The sequence below is a fragment of the Rhinoderma darwinii genome, chromosome 4 (genome assembly GCF_050947455.1).
Source record: "Rhinoderma darwinii isolate aRhiDar2 chromosome 4, aRhiDar2.hap1, whole genome shotgun sequence".
NCBI classification, from domain to species: domain Eukaryota; kingdom Metazoa; phylum Chordata; class Amphibia; order Anura; family Rhinodermatidae; genus Rhinoderma; species Rhinoderma darwinii.
Window position 1 is genome coordinate 239,428,766 of NC_134690.1, and position 20,532 is coordinate 239,449,297.

General features: G+C 41.2%; 1 protein-coding gene across 1 annotated transcript in view; it reads right to left on the bottom strand.

Annotated features, from left to right (window-relative positions):
- The window catches only part of ROS1 (ROS proto-oncogene 1, receptor tyrosine kinase), a 223,311-nt gene that overhangs the window by 31,873 nt on the left and 170,906 nt on the right, over positions 1-20,532 (bottom strand). Inside the window, exons 38-39 of the mRNA XM_075863703.1 lie at positions 11,056-11,259; positions 9,813-9,947 (exon numbers count right to left, since the gene is read on the bottom strand). Coding sequence (XP_075719818.1) covers positions 9,813-9,947; positions 11,056-11,259 — 339 coding nt within the window. The remainder of the gene's footprint in view (positions 1-9,812; positions 9,948-11,055; positions 11,260-20,532) is intronic.

Sequence of the window (20,532 nt, forward strand, 5' to 3'; positions counted from 1 at the left end):
TCAGTCAGTGTGCTTGGTGTAACTTTTTAATTAGTCTTTATTAAAAATGTATTTAACTTTTTCAGATACAGCTGCTTTGTTTAGAAAATACAGAGCAGTTGTATCTTTCGTTATGACCTAAATCCGTCAGTCCCGCGGACCTGACGGATTCAGTGTCTTCGGGTCCTGCGTGTCTCTGAACTTAGATGTGATCAATAACAGGTGGATCCTGTGTGTCAGAGACACGCAGGACCCGCTGTCACTGAACCCGTCAGTTCCATAGACCCCACGGGAAGAGCTACATACAGCTGTTTGTATAGAGAATACAGAGCAGCTGTATCTAAAAAAGTGAAAAGGAATTTTTAATAAAGACTAATTAAAAAGTTACACCAAACACACTGACTGACTCGTTTATAAAAAAAATTAAAATGCCCACCAAAGGTTTACATAGCCATTAAAAAAAAAATGCCCACCAAAGGTTTACATAGCCTTTATAACACAATTGTTTATTTCAAAACAATTCACCGCAAGATGAGTTTAGCCTAGAAAAGCTGAAAATAAAATATCATAGTAATGGGAATATAAATGACAAATTATGACACTACAAGGATTCATCAACCATATGCTAAATACATTAAAGCGCTCCCACGTAAGGAGCTCTGCTAACGCAGCAAAGCCTGCTAAAATGCTGACATCTCTAGTCATTGAACCCTAAGCTAAACGGTGATGGATCGTGTGAAAAATGACAGTGCGCAAAGGTGAAGCAAAAAGGAAAAAGAATGGACGATTAATAGCCTTTTTTTCTGCTCCTCATGTTCAGAATCATGTTTAGGATAAATGGAATGCAAAGAATTCCCCTCTTCCATTAATAACTGGGTGTAATGGCAACAGACAATATCCTTCACTGACAGGAACAGCATCCAGGCGCTGAGTGCTAGGTCAATCCCATAAAAAGAAGTTTAATGACTTGAGCAGCTTGCTCTTCTAGCTGTTTGGTTGCGTAGATGGTAACGCAGTTAACTACATTTTTGCATTGTATTTTTATATTTGCTGATCATTTTATAATTGCTCTCATTGTTGACACTTAAAACTACTATAGAATTAGGAAAATGAAATCTGACATGCCAAAAGTGTAATAAAATATTATGTTTATTTCTTTATACTTAACTTAAAGGCCCTGTTCACACAGCGTTTTTTTGGCACTGCTTTTGACGCGGAAACCTCGTCGGAAACAGTGCCAAAAAACGTCCGAAAACACCACCCATTGATTTCAATAGTAAGCAGAAGCGTTTTTTTCCCGCGAGCGTCATGCCCTTTCTTCAGACGTTTCCGTCTCTGACCTTCCATTGACATCAATGGGAGGCAGAGAAGGAGGTTTTCGCTGCGTTTTTTTTGCCCACGCCGCTCAATGGCCGTGGTCGAAAAACGCTGCAAAAAACGCAGCAAAAAAAAGCGGCAAAGAGAGTGCACACAATGGGAGGCGGAGGCGTTTTTTCCCCAGAGCAGCATTTAGCGGCATGCTCTTTTTTGCCGCGGTACTGTTCAATGGCTGTGGCCGAAAAACGTGGCAAAGAAAGTGCAGGCAGGTCAAAATCTGCCTCAAAATTCCTGAAGGAGTTTTGAGGCAGATTTTTCCACCTGCCAAAAAACTGTGTGTGAACAGGGCCTAAAGGAGTTGTCTATTTGTTTCTTTTTTTTCTTTATTTGTAGAATAGAAAATCATGACGTTTTCTAACATTCATGTAATAGAAATTCTGCTCACATACCTTTCTTATAACAGTGCAGTAGGCCCCTGTCTCTTCACAGTAGAATGGTATAACCCACAGATAAATTCTGTGTAATGAATCCATGGGCTAACTGTATACGACTAAACAGGGCATCATTCATGTGACCCCAACACACATCATGTGACCCCCTAGAAAGCATTCAGTGTTACATGACATATGTGTCGGGGCAACATAGAGGGCACATCCATGGGCTAAGTGAATAGGACTAATGGTGGAATGAATGATAAAAAACTACTTCATTATTGGTTTATTTACTTGTAAAACATGGGCGCATGTCTCTAGGTGATGTGTTTAACATGGTTGACTGGCTCTAGATAATATAAAAAATGGCTGCCTGTCTCTAGATAATGTATAAAATTGATGCCTGTCTCTAGGTAATGTGTAAAAGGTCTGCCTGTCTCTAGGTAATGTGTAATATGGCTGACTGTTTCTAAATGATGTATAAAATTGATGAATGTCCCTAGGTAATGTATAACATGGCTGCCAGTCTTTTGATGATGTATAACATGGCTGACTGTCTCTAGGTGATGTATAATATGGCTGCCAGTCTTTTGATGATGTATAACATGGCTGACTGTCTCTAGGTGATGTATAACATGGCTGCCAGTCTTTTGATGATGTATAACATGGCTGACTGTCTCTAGGTGATGTATAAGATGGCTGCCAGTCTTTTGATGATGTATAACATGGCTGACTGTCTCTAGATGATGTATAAAATGGCTTCCTGTCTCTAGGTGATGTATAAAATGGCTTCCTGTCACTAGGTGATGTATAAAATGGCTTCCTGTCTCTTGATGATGTATAACATGGCTGACAGTCTCTAGATGATGTATAAAATGGCTTCCTGTCTCTAGATGATGTATAAAATGGCTTCCTGTCTCTAGGTGATGTTGGAATATTGTTAATAAAGTTAACTTTATTACACAGAAACTGGCAGACAGACATGATGCTGAGGTGTTTATGTAGATAGAAACCCTTTATTAGTTCTGGGTGCTGCTTATTAAACTAGTATTCACCTGATAGATACCTGGATAGTGTTAGGAACTGACTGCATGCCAGCGGTCACATGATGTGCGACGGACGCCATGTTTAGTCCATTCAATTAGCACATGGATGCATTACTAAGGACAAATCTGTGGGCTTTTTCTTTTTTTTTAGACAGAGGCTATTGCATAAAGAAGGTATGTGAGCAGAATTTTAAATACATGTAGATTTCCTATTCTATAAATTAATTAAACAAATAAAAAAGCAGGCAACCCCTTTAACCGGTTCAGGACCAGGCTGTTAAGACCTTTTTAGCACACATTGGTTAAACAGCTATAACTTTTTTATCTGGTGGGCTAGTGACATGATTTTTGCGATGTTTTTTTCATAGACAATGCAGGTTTCTTTTGTGATCATTTTTATACACATTTTAGAATTTTTAGGTTTAGAGATGGAAAATAACAGTAAAAAAAATTTACTTTTCAGCAATTTTTTTTTTAACATTAACCGCTTAGTGTTTAAGCCTGTTTTGGCCTTAAAGGGAATGTGTCGCTAGAATTTTTTTTTTTTTTTCAGTTAAACAATTATTATTTAAGTGATTACACATTGTGTTAATTTTTTTAACTTTTCCACAAGTCAGGAAATATTATAAATTAGATTCTAATTTATAACATTTCCATGTGCTGGGCACTAGAGGGTGCAGTTCCCAAAATTGCAGCATGGTCAATGTGGTAAAGCAACCTCATTGATTTATGCTGCAAATTTGGGGTGGACACACTCTCTCTAGTGTCCTCACACAATCCCCCCTCCCTTCTTCTGGCTAGTGCCAGGAGACGGAAGGGTTTGAATCTTCAAATCTTCTACACTGTGTGCCGCTATTTTTTGAGCGACTGCACAGTGTAGGAGGACTAGATACAGGTTCAGCAGACAGTATCACACGAACATAATGCACACATCACATACACGAACATAAATTACCTGCCCCTCTGGTCTACGCTCCTATTCCTTGCGCCTAAATATATGGCCGGAAACTGCGGCCGGAAGTCGTTGTCTGACTGTCCGGCAGCGGCTTCCAGTCCACATGAAAATGGCGCCGGATTTCGCTCTGCGAACGAGCTTCATTTTGGTCTGTCCACTTCTGAGAATGGAACGGCTCCTGTTCGCATTCTCTATGGGGTTGTATGTGCCGTATTCCATCTCTGGAGATGAAAAAAAATGGCAGCCCCCATAGAGAAGTAAAAGTAAGAACACAGTAAAAAGTAGAACAGGAGAACACAAATAAATAAAATTTATGTTAATATCGTATTAAAAGCAATACGATAAAAAAAATAAAAAAAATCATGACACCTTCCCTTTAAGGACCAGACCATTTTTTTCAAATCTGACCTGTATCACTTGAAGTGGTAATAACTTTGAAATGCTTTTATTTTTTCAAGCGATTCTGAGATTGTTTTCTCGTGACACATTGGACTTTAAATTAGTGGTAAAATTTGGTCGACACATTAAGTGTTTATTTATGAAAAACACTAAAATTTAGAGAAAAATTTCAAAAATTTGCGTTTTTTTAATTTAAATGTATCTGCTTGTAAGACAGATAGTAATACCACACAAAATAGCTACTATTTCACATTTCCCATATGTCTACTTTATGTTTGCATTGTTTTTTGAACGTTCTTTTATTTTTCTAGGACGTTACAAGGCTTAGAACTTTAGCAGCAATTTCTCATATTTCCAAGAAAATTTCAAAAGCCTTATTTTAGGGACCGGTTCAGTTCTGAACTGGTTTTGAGGGCCTTTTATACTATAAACCCCCTATAAATCACTCCATTTTGAAAACTAAACCCCTGAAAGTATTCATACAACATTTAGAACGTTTCTTAACCCTTTAGGCATATCACAAGAATTAAAGCAAATTAAAGGTGAAATTTACAAATGTAATTTTTTCTGCAGAAAATTAGTTTTAATCCATTTTTTTTTTGTAACACAGAAGGTTTTACCAGAGAAACGCAACTCAATATTTATTGCCCAGATTCTGCAGTTTTTAGAAAGATCCCACATGTGGCCCTAGCTTGCTACTGGACGGAAATACAAAACTCAGAACCAAAGGAGCACCTAGTGAATATTGGGGCCTTATTTTTATTAGAATATATTTTAGGCAGCATGTAAGGTTTGAAGAGGTCTTGTGGGGCCAAAACAAAGAAAACACCACAAAAAAGACACCATTTGGCAGACTACACCCCTCAAGGAATTTATCAAGGGGTATAGTAAGTATTTTGACCCCACAGGTATTTTGCTGAATTTAGTGTAATTAGGCTGTCAAAATGAAAATCTAAGTTTTTTCTAATAAAATGTAATTTTAGCTCAGATTTTTCCATTTTCACAATAGATAAAGGAGAAAAAGAACCCCAACATTTGTAAAGCGAACTCTTCTGAGTACGGCAATACCCCATATGTGGTAATAACCTACTGTTTGGACCCACAGCAGGGCTCAGAAGGGAAGGAGCACCTGGCTTATGAAACTCAAATTTTGCTTGTTTTTTAGGTGCCATGTTACATTTGCAAAGCCAATGAGAGGGCAAAACAGTGGAAACCCCCCAAAAGTTACCCCATTTGGGAAACTACACCCCTCAAGGAATCTATCTAGGGGTATAGTGAGCATTTAGACCCCACAGGTCTTTTGCAGAATTTATTGGAATTAGGCCGTGAAAATGAAAATCTACAATTTGTTCCACTAAATTGTACAATGTCTTAATTTTCAAATGGGATACTGCAGGAAAAGCACCCCAAAATTTGTGAAGCCATTTCTCCCAATTTCGGCAATACCCCACATGTGGTCATAAACGGCTGTTTGGACACAACGCAGGGCTCAGAATGGCAGGAGCGCTATTTGGCATGCAGATTTTGCTGTATTGGTTTTTGGCCACAATGTCGCATATGCAAAACTCCTGAGGTACCAGAGTACAGTGGAGGCACCAAGAAGTGACCCCATTTTGGAAACTGCACCGCTCAAGGCATTTATCATTTGCCTGGACATATGACAGGGCTCAGAAGTGAAGAGCACCATGCATATTTGTGGTCTATTTTATTGATTTTCGCAGCATTGGCCCACAATTGCAGGGCCCTGAAGTCAAATAGTAAAACAAACCCCCAAGTAGTGCCCCCCATATTGGACACTACACCCCTTAGGGCATTTTAAGGGGAGTAGTGAGCATTTTGACCCCACATATGATTCTACATTAGAAATGAGTGCCCAGCGGATGGTGCAAAGTGAAAATTAAAATTTTCCACTGCTATGCCATTTTAGTGCACTATATGTTATGCCCAGTTTGTCCCACTGAAGACAAATATCTCATAAACTGTTAAGCCAGTTCTCCCGGCTATGGCAATGCCATATAAGTGGACGTAAACTGGTGTTTGGGCACAATATAGGGTTCAGAAGGGAGGGAGCGACATTTGGCATTTGGAGCGCAAATTTAGCTTGGCAGTTGTTCTGTTTGGGGTTTTGCTGGTATTTCAGTTTATAATGTGGGGGCATACGTAATCTGTGCGGAGCACATCAGGGCATAATAAGAGGGTATAATAAGACGGTAAATAAATAATATTTCATAGATATGTGGCCAGTGTCGCACTGATAAATGGCGCCCGATCTTATCTGCTATTGGAACACTCTGCACATTTTACATCGCCATATTCTGAGAGCCAGAACTTTTTTATTTTTTCTCCACCGTGTGAGGGCTTATTTGTTGCGGGACAATCTGTAGTTTTCATTAGTACCAGTTTGGGGTACACACAATTTTTTGATCACTTTTATACCATTTTTTGGGCAAGCGAGGTGACCAAACAACTGGAATTCAGTCAATGTTTTTTTTGTTTTTTTTTACGGTGTTCACCATGCGCTATAAATTACCTTTTACTTTATTCTGCTGGTCGATACGATTACGGCGATACCATATGTATATTATTTTTTTATGTTTTACAGCGTTTGCACAATAAGATCACTTTTTTGAAAAATTATTTCGTTTTTGTGTCCCCATATTCTGAGAGCCATAACTTTTTTATTTTTGCGTTGACAAGGCTGTGTCAGGACTTGTTTTTTGCGGGACGGGATTTAGTTTTTATTGGTACTATTTTGGGGTACGTGCAACTTTTTTATCACTTTTTATTCTATATTTTAGAAGCGATTCTGGCATTGTTTTTTGTTTATTTTTTTGCGGTGTTCACCGTGCGGGAAAAATAACATAGTTTTATAGTTTGGGTTGTTACAAACACGGTGATACCAAATATGTGTACTTTTTTAACGGTTTCTTTTTTTTCCCCTATAATAAAAGACTTATTATAGGAAAAAAGGCAGTTTGAAATTTTTTAACTTTGAACTTTTTTATAACTTTTTTTGTCCCACTAGGGGACTTGAAGACCTGCACCTCTCATCTTTATTCTAGGGCGGGACCTAATAGGCTTCTGTACGTGGCAGACCAGGAAGTCATTGTTGGCCTCTGGTTCCCATCCGTGCGACCATGTCGCAGCGATTCCGGTCTCCTGGAAACAACTAAGATGCTGCGATCGCTTTTGATCTGGCGCAAGATTTAGCATTGGGGGCTAGATCAGCTGTGATCTGTGGAGAAACCTGGCAGTTAGTGTTCGATTTCCCTGCCACTCCACTACATGGGAAATTTCGCATTACACAGTGCCTATTCATATCGATGGGTTGTCTTTGTCATGCAGGAGAGGTCCCCCAGAGTCAGAGATGCTCTTTGTAACTGCTTTGCAATCTGCCCAAGAGATGAGGATCCAGAATGGGGGGATCCCCTCTATTAACTCAGAATTCCCAGAGCAGAGAACAATTAGCCGCTTTGGCCCTATCAAATAATTACAGAAAAACAGGGGTTAATTCTAAAAGCAGAATCCCCTGCCAGAGCGGGGATTCCGCTTCTAGAGCGAGCTCCTAACGTCACTGTAAATCTGGACAGTGACGTTAGGGACTCTCTCTAGTAGCGGAATCCCCGGCCGACACTCTGGCCGGAGTTTCCGCTACTGGAGATGCCCCTGGCATCACTGTCCATATATGGAGAGTGACGTCATGGGCTACTCCTGAAGCGGAATCCCCGCTCTGGCAGGGGATTCCACTTTTAGAGTTAACCCCTGATGTCACTGTCCATATATGGACAGAGACAGCTGGGGCTCCTTGTAGGAGCAGAATCCCCGGCCAGAGGAATTCCGCTCCTACATGGAGCTTTCAGCAGTGCTATTTACAGGAAGGGGGTGCCATTTACAGGGGGTGCTATCTACAGTGGGTGTGGCACTATCTACATGGGCACTGTAGCATTATGGGCACTACCTACAGGGGACACTGTTGTGCTATCTACATGGGCACTGTGTGTGGCACTATGTGGGCACTATCTACAATGGGAACTATGGCACTATGTGGGCACTGTGGCACTATTTACAGTGGGCAGATCTATGTGGACACTGGCACTATATGGGCAATGTGGCACTTTCTAAAGTGCTATTGCATCCCTATCTACATGGGCACTGTGGTGTTTTCAGGGGTTTGGGACCTAAAAACCTTAATGCCTCATGCACACGACCATGTGTGCCGTCCGAGTCCCTTCAGTTATCCGAACAAAGATAGGACATGTTCTATCTTTCCTCAGATCGGAGACTCGGACCATTTTTCACGGACCCGATTCAACCACTAAAGTGAATGGGTCCGTGAAGACTATAGGGTGCCACTCGGATACCGTCAAAAATGGCTAGAGTGGCACAACGGTCGTGTGCATGAGGCATAACAATTAAAATGCATCAATTTTTTTAACGTCCATGAAAAACAGATGGCAAATGGTGGTTAAAAGCGGTCAGACTGCCGGGAAATGGATTAAAATTTTGAGACACATTGATGCAAAACAGTAATGAAAAACCGATAGTTGATCCGTTGTTAATTCCCCTTTTCTTCACTGTCGTGTGTATATAGCCTTCTTCACTCTCCCCTCACAGCGATCCAGGGTGACGGAGGGAGAAGGAGACTAATTGTTACAGAGCTGTACAGTATATATATATATATATATTTTATATATATATATATATATATATATATATATATACACACGCATACATATAATATAGATCTATGTATATATATATATATATATATATATATTTTAAAAAATTGAAAAAATAGTTTTTTTTTTACGCATTTTTTGTGATTTGTTTGCTCATAATAAAAATTCAAAACACAGAATTAAACTAATCTAGAAAATGAAAGCCTCATAAGTCTTGTAAAAAAAAATACTAAGTAAAAACAGTTGTCATATTCAAAGCGGTTGCAAAGATATTATCGTTTAAAGAAGTGCATATCAGAAACAAAAAGTTGACCTGGACACAGGAGCATTAATGACCCTTGGTCATGAAAATGTTAATTAACATTGTACTGATGTGTCATGAATGATGTCCGCACGGGACCTCCCTCTATTATGCAGAGTGGAGAGCCACTAATAAAGAGTGGCCTTCGGTCTGGCAGACCCAGCTTGTCCATTTGAAACTAAGGCTGGATTCACACGAGCACATTACGTCCGTAATGGACGGAACGTATTTTGGCAGCTAATCCCGGACCGAACACACTGCAGGGAGCCGGGCTCCTAACATCATAGTTATGTACGACGCTAGGAGTCCTTGCCTCGCTGCAGGACAACTGTCTCGTACTGTAATCCTGTTTTCAGTACGGGACAGTAGTTCCATGGAGATGCAGGGACTCCTAGCATCATACATAACTATGATGCTAGGAGCCCGGCTCCCTGCAGTGTGTTCGGTCCGGGATTAGCTGCCAAAATACGTTCCGTCCATTACTGACGTATTGTGCTCATGTGAATCCAGCCTAATATTAAATGTATGGCTGGCCGCACTAGTTTTCTAAAGCCAGACCTGTGGCTGGAGGTGAGAACGTTTCAAACTGGAAGAGGAATGTCTTGATGAGATAACCCCTTTAACATACATGGACATAAAGACAATCTATTGTGCACTAACCAGTACATCAATTCAATAAAGAAAATGATAACATCTTCTACCTACATGTCATCAGGACAATTATCTGGGGAATCCATTCTCTGTCCAGAACGCACATAATGTAAAACCTCCGCGTTGGAATATCCTTGATAAGGTTGTTGTCCAAAAGAGAAAAGTTCCCATAGGATAACAGCAAATGACCTGAATAAAATAAATATGTAATTTTTAAAGTCAACCACTGAGATCAGTACTTAAAGAGAACCTTTCACCTGCCCATATATGTGCAGCTGAGTGCAGCATGTAATGGGCAGGGCTGCATAAACCCTGGGGCACTCACACATTTTTTTCCCACCCTCCTCCGTTATTTAGATATTGGACCCATTATAGTTGGCACCCAATATTTAAATAACCCCCTGAAATTTCAATGGGGCGTGTTTAGGCAAAGGGGCATATAACATTGCTGTGACACTGTCCAATTAGTTACGGACAGTGCCACAGCAAGAGCTGGAGAGAGGAGAGCGTGTGCGCGCGCGCACTTTAACTCACTCTTCAGCCCTCAGGGGGAGACAAGGACAAGATTTTGTGATCTCTCGCGCGAGAGATAAGGACAAGACTGTGTGATCTCTCACGAGAGATCACACAGTCTTGTCCTGGTCTCCCGAGAGCTAAAGAGTGAGTGAGAACGTGCGCGCACAAGCTCTCCTCTCTCCATTTCTTGCTGCGGCACTGTCCGTAGCTAATTGGACAGTGTCACAGTGATATTACACACCCCCTTGCCTAAACACGCCACATTGACAGTTAAATATCGGTGCCAAATATAATGGCACCGATATCTAAATAATGGAGAAGCGTAGGAAAAAAATGTAAAGTGCCCCAGAGTTTGTGCAGCCCTGCCCATTACATGCTGCACATGTATGGGCAGGTGAAAGGTTCTCTTTAAGATGTTCTCACTGACAGGGGAAGTGATTCAGTATAAGTTCACCAAACTTAAAAAATGACATTGTGTTTGTATACGCTATTCACATGCGCGTTCTGGTTCCCATTTATAAAGAAACCAGGACATAGTACCAAATCCATCGAACGATAGATACCACTGGCGCCCGACAGACCCCATTGACTTAAAATGGGCTCCATTGGGTTCCGTCGTGGTGTCCGTTTTGACCGGAAAGCAGCATATTTTTCCTGTCAAATATGACGAAATCTGCAAAAATGACTCCAAAAGGAGCAAACATATGTGAACAGAGCCTTAGCTGTATTCAATTATATGACAATTGACTAGACCACTGAAGATCTACAAGATGAAACTTACCAAACATCAGAGCGAGTGGTAAATATGCCATCAATGAGACTTTCAGGAGCCATCCATCGAACAGGTAAGAGTCCTTCCCCTTTCTTCCTGTAATAATCGCTTTTATACACATCTCTAGCGAGTCCAAAATCCCCAATTTTAACCATCCTACTTGGGTTGTTGTATTCTTTCACTGACACCAAGCAATTGCGAGCAGCCAAGTCTCTATAGAAAAAAATATTTAATACTGTTAAGAAAATTGAGGTTTTCAAAACAAAGACGTAAATGGAAACTCTCATCAGACATACCACACTAAGAAAGAAAATCTATTAGATGGATTTTCTAAATCACATAATTGAACCGTAATCAAATGAGGTACCTTTCGGCAACAGGTAAAACTTTGTCACGGCCACTGCACTGCCGAAAGGAGTAAAGCCTGCGACCATGTGCATGACCTTCAAGTGCGTGCTTTAAATCCACACCAAATGGTAGTCGGGGGCATTGTTCAGCAAATACTATCGCTGTAATTGATGTGATCAAAGGCCCTTTTACACTGGCCAATTATCGGGCAGACAAGCGTTCACAGAATGCTCGTTCCCGATAATTGCCCTGTGTAAACAGGGAAACGACCAGCCGATAATTTGCTCGTTCATCAGCGGATCGTATCGTTTTAAATACTGAAACTATTATCCTTGTCGGCAGCACATCTTCCTGGGAGACGTGCTGCCGACATGATACAAATGTATGGGGACGAGCGATCGGAGTAACGAGCGCTCGTGCCATAGTAGCTCCTTGTGACAGGAGCAAACGAGCGCCGATCAACGAGCTGTCTCATTACTCGGCGCTTGTTTACACAGCCCACGTCGGGCTGTGTAATAGCAGCTTAAGAGAGAGCATCTAACAGATGCTCTCTCTCCCTTAAAAGGATCTGTCTGCCTACCTTTTAGCGAGAACTAGTCTATCTTCTACTTCTGTACTGAGCTATGATTGAGAAACAGGTCCAAAAGCAAAGGCTGCATTTAGTCCACTTTCACACAGCATTAGTTTGATAGGTATTTTGCATCATTTTTGGAAGCCAAAACCAGGAGTGGAACATTAACAGAGAAAAAGTAGAATGAAAAAATTTGCGCATCTTAAAGGGAAGGTGTCACGAAAATTATTATTTTTTATATATTATTGCTTTTAGTATGTCATTAACCCCTTAATGACCGGGCCTGTTTGTATCTTAATGACCAAGCCAGATTTATCAAATCTGGTATGTGTGACTTTATCAGAGAATAACTCTGTGAAAGTTTTGAATATCCAAGTAATTCTGACATTGTTTTTTCGTCACATGTTGTACTTTATTTTAGCGGTAAAAGTAGACTGATACAATTTGCGGAAATTAATTAAAAAATAGAAAAATGGAAGAAATTTTGTAAAAATTACCATTTTTCCCTATTTTTAACTGCAATATGTCACATATGTACATACATACTGTACAATTTTTTTAATTAAATATATATTTCCATCTCTTTACTCTATTTTGGAAGCACTTTTGAAAAATAAAATAAATTTTCAGCAATTTAGAGGACTTACAAATTGAATAATAATTGTATACATTTTGATGTACATTTTCTTTTCCTGCACCAAGCCAGGTTTTCAGAGGCTCATAGGTCTCAGAGTGATGGAAACCCCCACAAATGACCCCATTTAAAAAACTAGACCCCTGAAGGTATTTATCTAGGGGTATAGTAAGTATTTTGACCCTACTGTTTTTTGCCAAATTTAATACATAGCAGGTGAAAAAAAAAATTAACTTTTTTTCATAAAAGTATCAGTTTGAAGACCGATTTCTTTGTAAAGCGACCATGAGAATGAAGAAACACACCACAAAATCTATCACCCTGTTTCTCCTGTTTTCAAAAATACCCACATTGTGGCGCTAATGCGCTGCCTGGACACACGACAGGGCCCAAAAGGAAGGGAGCAACCGGAGGCTTTCAGGACTCATATTTTGCTTGAAAATGTTTTAGGCCCCACTGTACATTTGGAGAGGCTTTGAGCTGCCAGAACGATAGAAACTCCCCATAAACGACCCCATTTAGAAAACGACACCCCTTAAGGTATTTATCTAGGGGTATAGTTAGCATTTTGACAACACAAGAACAACATAGAAATTTGTAATATTTACAAGGAATAACGAAGAAAATGCACGCCAACATTTGTAAAGCAATGTCTCCCGATTATGACAATACCCCACATGTGGTAATAAACTGGACCCACAGCAGGGCTCAGAAGGGAAGGAGCGCCATTTGGATTTCTGATTTTGCTGGAATGGTTTTCGGTGCCATGTCGCATTTGCAATACCCTGGAGGGACCAAAACAGTGAAAACCCACCAAAAGTGACCCCCATTTTGGAAAAACCTTCAAGGAATTTTTCTAGGGGTATAGTGAGCATTTAGACCCCATGGGTCTTTTGCAGAGTTTATTAGAATTAGGGCGCGAAAATTAATATCAAAATTTTTTCCACTAAAATGTTGCATTTTCTCATTTTCACAAGGGATAAAGGAGGAAGAAAAAACAACAGTTTTATTATAAAGCAATTTCTCCCGAGTACGGAAACACCCCACTTGTGGTCATACGTTTTTTCATTAGAAATTAATTAACCCTTTCAGGACTGATCCATTTTTTGCTTTCGTATTTTAGATTGTCATTCCCCACTTTCCAAGAGCCATAACTTTTTTATTTTTCCATCAATAGAGCAGTGTGAGGGCTTATTTCTTGCGGGAGGAGCTGCAGTTTTTATTGGTACCATTTTTTGGTACATAAAAAGTGATTAAAAAGTTGTATTACATTTTTTTTTTTTAGAGCTAAGGTGACAACAAAAAAAAACTGCGATTTTGGCGGTTTCAATTATTAAATTTTTTTAAGGTGTTCACTGTGCAAATTAAATAATGGTATATTGTAATAGTTCGGACTTTTACGGACGTAGCGATACCAATTTTGTTAATTTTTTTACATTACTTTAGAAGAAAAATAGGAAAAGGTGTTGTTGTTTTTGTAACTTTAAAAAAAATTATTCTCACTACTAATAACTATAATTCTTCTACACATTTTATTAATCAATCCCCTTAGGGGACTTGATCCAGCGATCATCGGATCGCTGGTACAATACACGGCAATACTAATGTATTGCAGTATATTGTTATTCTTACAGGTTTCTGTAACAGAGCGTTCGCTGTACCTGTCCGTTAGTCCCGGGTGTCAGCTGTAATACACAGCTGACACCCGCAGCGTATGGAGTGGGCACAGCACGTGAGCCCGCTCCATACATCAACCGCCGCACCATGACGGGCAATTAAGTCATAGTGCACAAAGGGGTTAGTGCACAGCGGATGGTTCAAAGTGAAAATTGCAATTTTCCACTGATATGCCATTTTAGTGCATAATATGTTGTGCCCAGTTTGTGCCACAGAAGACAAATACCTCATAAAACGTTTAGCGGGTTCTCTCGGGTATGGCGATGCCATATGTGTGGGCGCAACCTGCTGCTTGGGCACGCTGCAGGGCTCAGAAGGGAGGGAAGCCGTTTTGTTTGGGGTTTCGCTGATATTTCAGTTTGTAATGTGGGGGCATATGTAATCTGTGCGGAGTACATCAGGGCATAATAAGAGGTTATAATAATGCGGTAAATAAATAATAATTCATAGATGTGTGGCCGGTTTCGCACTGATAAATGGCGCCCGATCTTAACCGATTTTGGAACACTCACACTCAGCACATTTTGCATTGTTATATTCTGAGAGCCAGAACTTTTTTATTTTTTCACCACCGGAGAAGTGTGAGGGATTATTTGTTGCGGGACAATCTGTAGTTTTCATTGGTACCATTTTGGGGTACATGCGATTTTTTTTGATCACTTTTTATTCAATTTTTTTTGCAATTCTGACCAAAAAACAGGAATTCTGACACAGTTTTTTAGGTTTTCTTTTTGCGGCGTTCACCGTACGCTATAAATGACATTTTTACTTTATTCTGGGAGTTGGTACGATTATGGCGATACCATATGTATATAGGTTTGGTCCTTTTTTTTAGCGTTTGCACAATAAAATCACTTATTTATAAAAAAAAAAAAATTCTGTGTCACCATATTCTGAGAGCCATCATTTTTTTATTTTTTAGTCAAAAAAGCTGTGTAAGGGTTTATTTTTTGCGGGACGGGTTGTAGTTTTTATTGGTACTATTTTTGGGTACATGCGACTTTTTGATCACTTTTAATTCTTTATTTAGGGAGCGGTGGTGACCAAAAAAATTGCGATTCTGTCGTAGTTTTTTATTGTTTTTTTTTTAGGTGTTCATCGTGCGGGAAAAATAACATTACAGTTTTATAGTTGGGGTCGTTACGTACGCGGTGATACCAAATATGTGTACTTTTTTAACGTGTTCATTTTTTTTCTATAATAAAAGTCTTATTATAGGAAAAAAAAACATTTTGTATTTATATAACTTATAAACTCATTTTTACCCATTTTTTTTAAAAAAAACATTTATTACTTATTCTTACTTTTTTTACTTGTCCCACTAGGGGACATTTAGACTTGCAGCTTTGGTCGCTGCTAGAGTACATTACACTACACACATAGTGTAATGTACTCTAACTGTCATTGTGACGTGACAGTCACACTGACAGAAAGCCGAGGAGAACAGGCCAGAGGCTGTTCCTCCGAGGTTTCCGTACATGGCAACCTGGAGGTCATTGTCTGACCTCCGATTGCCGCGACAAGCATCGGTAGCCCCCACGATCACTTCATGGGGGCTGCCGATGTGCTTCAAACCACTTAAATGCGGTGACGGCAATCCATCGCCGCACTTAAGGGGTTAATTGCCGAAAGCAGCGGCGATGGTCCGCTGTCCGGTGAGATTGACATGACAGCTGTCTATGACAGCTGTCAGCGCTCGCCTGTCACTCTGTGTTTACACAGAGTGACAGTTTGAAATACTGACGAAAATGAACGTCATGGTGCGGGAACTAGCAGCCGACCATGACGTTCATTTTCGTCATTGGTCGTGAAAGGGTTAAAATAAATTTTATTTATTTGTGTTTTTGTGTTGTACTATTTTATTTTTTCTTTCTTTTACTTCTCTATGGGGGCTGGCATTTTTTTTTGATCTCTGTATGTGTCGATTAACGACACATACAGAGATGGAATACGGCACATACATCCCCATAGAGAATGCGAACGGGAGCAGTTCCATTCACTATAGTGTACGCCATCTGTGTGGGAACGGCGCATGCGCCGCTCGCACACAGACCAAAAGGAAGATCTTCGGCAGAGCGACATCCGGAGCCATTTTCATGTGGACCGGAAGCCGCGGCCGGACAGTAAGACTACTAATTCCGGTCGCGGCCTCCGGCCATATGTTCAGACTAGGAGCGGTAGCAGGAGCGGAGGCAGCAGCGGCGGCGACAGCGGCGGCGGCAGGAGCAGGTAAGTTATGTTTGTGTATGTGATGTGTGTGTATGTTCGTGTTATACTGTGTGATTACCACTATCTAATCCTCCTACACTGTGCATTCGCTCAAAAAATGGCGGCACACAGTGTAGGAAGTTTGAGCATTCAACCCCCTCCTTTCTCCTGGCACTAGCCAGGATAAAGGAGGGGGGATTGTTTGAGGACACTAGAGCGAGTGTGTCTCCTCCAATTTTGCACGATAAAGCAATGAGGTTGCTTTACCACATGCCAATGCTGCAATTTTGGGAATTGCTCTAGTGACCAGGACATGGAAATGTTATAAATTAGAATTTAATTTATAATATTTCCTAACTTGTGAAAAAATTAAAAAATTCGAACAATGTGTAATCATTTATATACTAACTGTTTCTAGCGACACATTCCCTTTAATGGCTTTGGCCCCACTCCTGGTTTTGGCTAACAAGTACTGATGCCAATTACTGACCAAAATACGCCCGTGGCCTTACTGAGAGATGTCCTCGAGAAATTTCTGTAAGGTACAATATTGTCATAGAGAACAGATTACCATATACTTCAATATGTACAATCTTCCTGGAATTAATAGTGGTAAAGACGTTTTGGACCTGTAATTTATATTACAGCATAAAAGTAAAATATTAAAATTCAGTTTTTTACATTTATAATGTACACTATGCGGTATTTAAACTGCATTATTTAAATCTATTATCATGGGAAATTGTGCATAGGATACACTATACAAACAAAAGTATTGGGACATCTACACATTACACCTACAGGACATTTTATGACATCCCATTCTAAATCCATAGTCATTAATATGGAGTTGGTCCTCCCCATTGCAGCTAAAACAGATTCCACTCTTCTGGGACGGATTTTGAAGTGTGTCTGTGGCAATTTTTGCCCTTTCATTCAGAACAGCATTTGTGAGGGCAGACACTGATGTTGGACGAGAGGGCCTGGCTCGCAATCTCCATTCTAGTTCATCCCAAAGGGGTTACATGGGGTTGAGTTCAGGGCTCTATGTGGGCCAGTCAAGTTCTTCCACACCAAACTCACCCAACCATGCCTTTATGGACCGTGCTTTGTGCGCTGGGCACTGTCATACTGGAACAGAAAAGGGCCTTCCCCAAACTGTTCCCACAAAGTTTGAAGCATACAATTGTCTAAAATATCTTGTTATGCTGAAGCATTAAGATTTCCCTTCACTGGAACAAAGCAAGTTAGGCTAACCCCTGAGAAACAATCGCATAGCATTATCCCTCTTTCATGAAAAACTTTACAGTTGGCACAATGTAGTCAGGCAGGTATTCTCCTGACATTCACCAAACCCAGACTCATCATTCAGACTGCCAGATAGAGAAGCATGATTCATCACTCCACAGAACACGTTTCCACCACTACACCCTACGCTTGGCATTGTGCTTGGTGGTAAATGGCTTGCATGCAGCTGCTCGACCATGGAAACCCATGCCATGAAGCTCCTTTTGTGCCGATGTTAACCCCTTCAGGCAGGGCCGCCATCAGGGGGGTACTGGGGGTACTGCAGTGAGGGGCCCGGGCATACATTTTTAAAAAAAGGGGCCCGCACTCTGCCGCTGGAATTAATAGACTCACGGCAGTGTGGCTCTTACGATTTCATTTCAGTGAAAGGAACAGGTCCCATCACGAAGCAGGGGCCCATTCCTTACATCAGAATAAAACCGTAAGGGCCCGCTGGAGAGTGAGATGTGCCCGCCCCTCCTCCTCCACAACAGCGTGACAGCGTGTGGGGAGGAGACAAGGGGTGGAGACATCACAGCAGCGGGAGTTATGAGCTCAGCCTCGGAGGATACGTCCAGCAGCAGCAGTCGTCGTCTTCTACTTCAGACACAGTGAGTACTAAGTTATGTCTGTGCCCGGCTGCTGCTGCCCGGAGCCTCCTGAAAAAATCTCCTCCTGCCCCCATAGAAAGTAAATATTTTACCCACCTCTGTATTATGTTAACACTGCAGCATAGGATTGTATCAGCTCTACGGCTCTTATCTTCCGTCCTGTGTAACATGTGACAATAAACCTGTCTTCTCCCTCTGTTTACACAGGACAGGAGAAAAGAGCCATCGTGGAGCTGAGTGATACAATCCTATGCTGCAGTGTGAACTAATACAGACGTGGGGAAGATTTTTGCTTTCTATGGGGATGGGGTAGATGATAATGGGGGCAGGGAGATGATAATGGGGGCAGGGAGATGATAATGGGGGCAGGGAGATGATAATGGGGGCAGGGAGATGATAATGGGGGCAGGGAGATGATAATGGGGGCAGGGAGATGGCATTGGATAGGGAGGGAAATGATGCTAGAGTGGGAAGGAGATAATAATGGAGGGAGGATGGCACTTGAGTAGGGATGCACGATGCATCAAAACTTCGATACGGTTTTGATACCGTGCACCCCCAAACGGTTCGATACCGTTATTTCATGTATTTCGATACTAAGCTGTGCGGCCGCACAGCTCAATATTTTAATACATGAATGTATGAGAGCGGAGCTGCGGCTGTGTAATAGTCACGGCCCTGCTCCGGATTCCTGACATGTGCGCACCGCCAGGATTATGTGATGCGGCCAGCACTGCACTAATGAGCGGCGGCACTGAAAACAGAACATGGCGGGTGCACTACAAAACACCCCCATGTTCTGTCTTCAGTGCCTGAACCGCCACTCATTAGTGCAGCGCCGCCCGCATCACCTCGTGCTGACCGCGGGCGGGGCAATGGTTGTATTACACAGCCGCAGTCCCACTCTATAAAGGCAGAGATCAAAGAAACCTCTCATCTCCGCCGCTATTCCCCTGAATGCTGCGATCAAAGCTGACTGCAGCATTCAGGGGAAAATAAGAAGGGGGGATGCCCCTTGGATCACGTCACAGGAATCCCTGTGACGCGATTGAGGGACATACCATATATGGGCAGACAGCCCAAGGTCCAATGAAGGACCCCAGGGCTGTCTTACCATATTTCCTGTTAGGGCATACTCAGGTCTGTCCTAACAACTGCCTGTGTACTATCCGTATATAGATATATACCAGTACATTAAAGTTTAAAAAATAAAGTAAAAACATAAAGTAATGTTAAATTTAAAAAAAATACACATACACCTTTTTTACAAAACACATTAAAATAAGTCTCAATACATAAAATATACGCATTCGGTATTGGCGCGGCCGTAATAACCTGCACAACAATTATTTTGCGTCATTTATATGTACGCTCTAAAAAATAAAATAAAAACTTCTTTCACTTAATAATGAGGGGCACGAGGTGTGATAAATTTAACCTCCATGTGCCTCACATTAATAGTAATTAACCCCATCATGTACCTTACACATTAACCCATTATAATTGAGGAACATGATGGGGTTAATTACTATTAATGTGAGGCACATGGAGGTTAAATTTACCATCACACCTCGCGCCTCACATAAGAAATGGAAGAACTGTTTTGTTTTTTTATTACTGTTGGCAAAGTATCGCTTTGTTATCGAAATCGCAATACTACACAAAGCATCGGTACCGAAGTCCATATTCTGGTATCGTGACATCCCTCCACCGGAGGAGGTATTATACAATGGGGGGGGGGGTAATAATTGGGTGAAAAGTGATGCATACATGGGGAGGGGTAGAGGAAGGAGAGAGTATACCTGGGTAGGGGGAGAAAGCTTATGCCGGAGGCATAGTTAGCAACAGTCCTGAATTTGCAGGGACTGTCCTGAATCTACAGAGGCAGTCCCGGCAAATTACTGTCCCAGACGTGTCTCAGCCACTGCCATATTCAATTGTATCTGCGTCCACAGGATGCAGATACAATTGAATACTATGGCAGAGCAGGAAAGTATCAGCTTCCTGCTCTGCCATTCACCCATCCAGGAGCGGAATCCCCGGCCAGAGAGTTGCCGACACTCTGGCCGGGGATTCCTCTCCTAGAGGTAGACCCTGAGGTCACTGTCCATATATGGACAGTGAGGTCAGGGTCTCCTCCTGGACTGGAA